The sequence below is a fragment of the Gossypium raimondii genome, chromosome 12 (assembly GCF_025698545.1).
Source record: "Gossypium raimondii isolate GPD5lz chromosome 12, ASM2569854v1, whole genome shotgun sequence".
NCBI classification, from domain to species: domain Eukaryota; kingdom Viridiplantae; phylum Streptophyta; class Magnoliopsida; order Malvales; family Malvaceae; genus Gossypium; species Gossypium raimondii.
In genome coordinates, this window is record NC_068576.1 from 43338319 (window position 1) to 43341884 (window position 3566).

General features: G+C 37.0%; 1 protein-coding gene across 1 annotated transcript; it reads left to right on the plus strand.

The window, feature by feature from the left end:
• The first annotated feature begins 318 nt into the window (after window positions 1-318).
• LOC105764296 (uncharacterized) lies at window positions 319-3036 on the plus strand. Its single transcript, XM_012582830.2, has 2 exons — window positions 319-792; window positions 1538-3036. The coding sequence occupies exons 1-2, from the start codon at window positions 712-714 to the stop codon at window positions 2630-2632; spliced, it is 1176 nt and encodes a 391-aa protein (XP_012438284.1). The 5' UTR covers window positions 319-711; the 3' UTR covers window positions 2633-3036.
• Window positions 3037-3566: the final 530 nt, after the last annotated feature.

The window sequence follows — 3566 nt, forward strand, 5'->3', positions numbered from 1 at the left end:
GGCCTAAACTTACGTGGATAGAAGCAAAAAAAGGGAGGAGGAATGGAGGACACGACACAGTCGCATCAACTCAAATGAAATGAGATTAGTGAGTGATGAAACGTAAGTGAGCCAAGTCAAATTCCCCCAATTTCCAACGCGTATCCAACCCGGTCGAATTATCCATATTCTCTAAACTACCCTCACCCTATCACCTGTGACTTAGCCACGAAGAAAAGAAAACCCAAGGGTAAAACAGTAAACGCAGAGAAACAGGATGCTTTGTTTCCTTCCTCAGAAGAAATTTATTTAAAGGAGAGGGTAGAGGACAAGAGAAACGGCTATTTTCACTCTTTTTAAACCTTCTTATTTATTTGTATCTTCTCTCTTCCATTGGGGCATTGGTCTTAACAACTGCCACCCATTCACAGATAGACAGACACCCCCTTTTCCTTTCCTCTTTTTCTTTTTTGCGCTTCTATAAACTAACTATTTAAAGCGTCATTTTTCCGTTAATCCTTTTCATTAACATCACAGATCACTCTCTCTCTCTCTCTCCCTTGGACCTTTTTGGGTTTTCCTCTTTTACAGAGATTATAGCTATCCGCTAGAGTAGAGAAAAGAGGGAGCCGGAGATCTAGACACTTTCAACTTGATCTATCTGGGTTTTTTTTTAGCGGAAGCTAAAAAGGTTTCTCTTTCTTGGGTTTTCTTTTTTTCTGAAAAACAAATATGTGGTGGATGATGAATGAAGGAGGAGGACATTATTGTTCTAAAAAATCTGATGATATCTGTGGAGATGTTTGTGGCCAGGTATTTTACTCTTTCTCATCTCTTTTATTCGATTTTTAGGTGTTAATTTTAAGTGGGAATGTGAGGGGTTCAAAATTTTTAGATCTTAACTATATCCATCATTTATCTACGGCTTAGCTGCTAGGTATTGCTCTTGATCTTATTGTTTTTGGGGGGGTTTCAATTAAATTTCACACAAATGTCTTTGCTTTTGATTTGGGCATTCACAGTTTGCTCCTTGATCTTTGTTATCGATTACAAATTAATCAGATTTAACTATTTTGTTGAGTTTTATTCATTACTATTTTGAAGAGCTTAATACAATTTAGCTTTCTTCAACCAAAACTCTAAAAAAAAGAAATTGATGCCAAAAATGTACGAAAGCCAACAAATAAAATATTTGGGGACTCTGTTTACGAAACTTTTGACTTGCCTTTAAGGTATTGGATTGCTAGTTTTGAAAGGAATCTTATGTTTTTTATTTATTTATTACATAAATAAATATATATACTTTTTAGCTTCTATCATACTTTTCTAAGAATCTGAAAGCTCATTACGCTGCATATATTCCGTTGCTTCTTTAAATTTCCCCTTCTACATTATGATATGCTTATTGGGGGCTCGGATGGTTACTTCCCCAGCTAGATTTATACTCTTCTTTAGTGTATTTGGAGTTGGACTGACTTGTTTTAAATGTTAGTTTGATATTTATATATATGTTGATAATTTGATTAGTGTTAACAATAGTATTTTCTGTATGCTACAGGAATCAAGCCGGTTGAGCATGTCGAGAATCCGTTGTATACTGCGCGGCATTGATTTCAAAACTTACATTTTTGTATTTGTTATGATTCCGACATGTATATTCGGTATATATCTTCATGGCCAGAAGATTTCGTACTTTCTTCGGCCACTGTGGGAATCACCACCCAAACCTTTCCATGATATCCCACATTATTATCATGAAAATGTGTCGATGGAGACGCTCTGCAAACTTCACGGTTGGGGGATTCGTGAATTTCCAAGACGGGTTTATGATGCGGTGTTGTTTAGTAATGAGGTGGATATTCTTACTCTACGGTGGCAAGAGTTGTACCCCTACATTACACAGTTTGTTCTTCTCGAGTCTAATTCCACATTTACTGGAATTCCAAAGCCTATGGTTTTTGCTAGCAATCGAGATCAATTCAAGTTTGTTGAGCCCCGGTTGACTTATGGGACAATCGGAGGAAGGTTTAAGAAAGCAGAAAACCCCTTTGTTGAGGAGGCTTTGCAGCGAGTAGCATTAGACCAACTTCTCAAAATTGCAGGAATTACAGACGATGACTTGTTGATAATGTCGGATGTTGATGAGATACCAAGCAGACATACTATCAATCTCCTCAGGTGGTGTGATGACATACCTCAAGTGCTTCATCTTCGGCTAAAGAATTATCTTTATTCCTTTGAGTTTCTTGTGGATAACAACAGCTGGAGGGCATCTGTCCATAGGTATCAAACAGGGAAAACAAGGTATGCTCATTATCGCCAGTCGGATGAGATTCTGGCAGATGCGGGTTGGCACTGCAGCTTTTGCTTCCGCCGCATCAGTGAGTTCATATTTAAGATGAAAGCTTACAGCCATAATGATAGAGTGAGGTTCTCACACTATTTGAACCCGAAAAGGATTCAGAGAGTAATCTGCAAGGGTGCTGATCTATTCGACATGCTTCCGGAGGAGTACACATTCAAGGAAATAATCGGGAAAATGGGACCTATCCCTCATTCCTACTCAGCCGTTCATCTTCCATCATTTCTTCTAGAGAATGCAGATAAATACAAGTTTCTTTTGCCTGGAAATTGTATTAGAGAAAGTGGGTGATTCTTGGAATAACATGAGATGTTTGTACCTGTAAAGGCTAGTCGGAGGTGCTGCCGGTGTGCGACTCTTGACAAAGGGTTCGATTGAATGATTAACGACTGCGACACCTCACTGAGCAGCCTTGTCTTTTATCCAGCTTAAAATGTTTTTCCAGTTCCTTGGCAGAATGATTGAAGAGTTGGATAAATGCTTGGAAATTCTCGGTTTGTATATAACTTTTTTTCTTTTTCATGATTTGAGATTTTACTTGGTGGAGGATATTTCATTCACTGAGCGATGTATTATTACTTAGAATGAGTCTCTGATACATTAGTTTGAGATCCCTGTGATATCCCTATGTTGGGAAGTTTTGTTTTGAGACAATTTATTCATACATGTTCTTATGGAATTCCTTAATTTGTTCCCCTTGATTGTTTGTTTATGAGAATGCTTATAATTATTGGATTTGAGGAGGAAGAACAGCTCATTTTCAACCCTATGTTGAAATACAAGTTGGAGCTAGCAAATGAGCTAACTTACAGGCAATTTCTATTTCTATAGATAGAAGTTACAAGACAGGCCAAAAGGTTGTGGGACTAATTCTGGAGTCAACACAAATGTCAAGGAAAGCAGCATGGCCATGGCATGATACTCCTCTCTGTTAGAAATAAGATAATTTTTATTATTGGAATTTTATAATGATGTGTGGCACTAACCAATATTTGTTTAATACAAGTATCAGAGTGGGTTTTCCAGGCAATTATTTTAATTTTAACCAGAAAATTAGTTAAAAGACTCAATCATCCAACAGCTGAATTAAGAGGTTAAAATCTCGGAATTGCTTCATAGATTTTGCATCATTTCATTTAAAAAAGCAGAACAATTTTGATAAATTGTTTATAGCCCTCTAATTCACCCAGTTTTTTGTTGGTTTTTTTTTAAACTGCCAATTTGA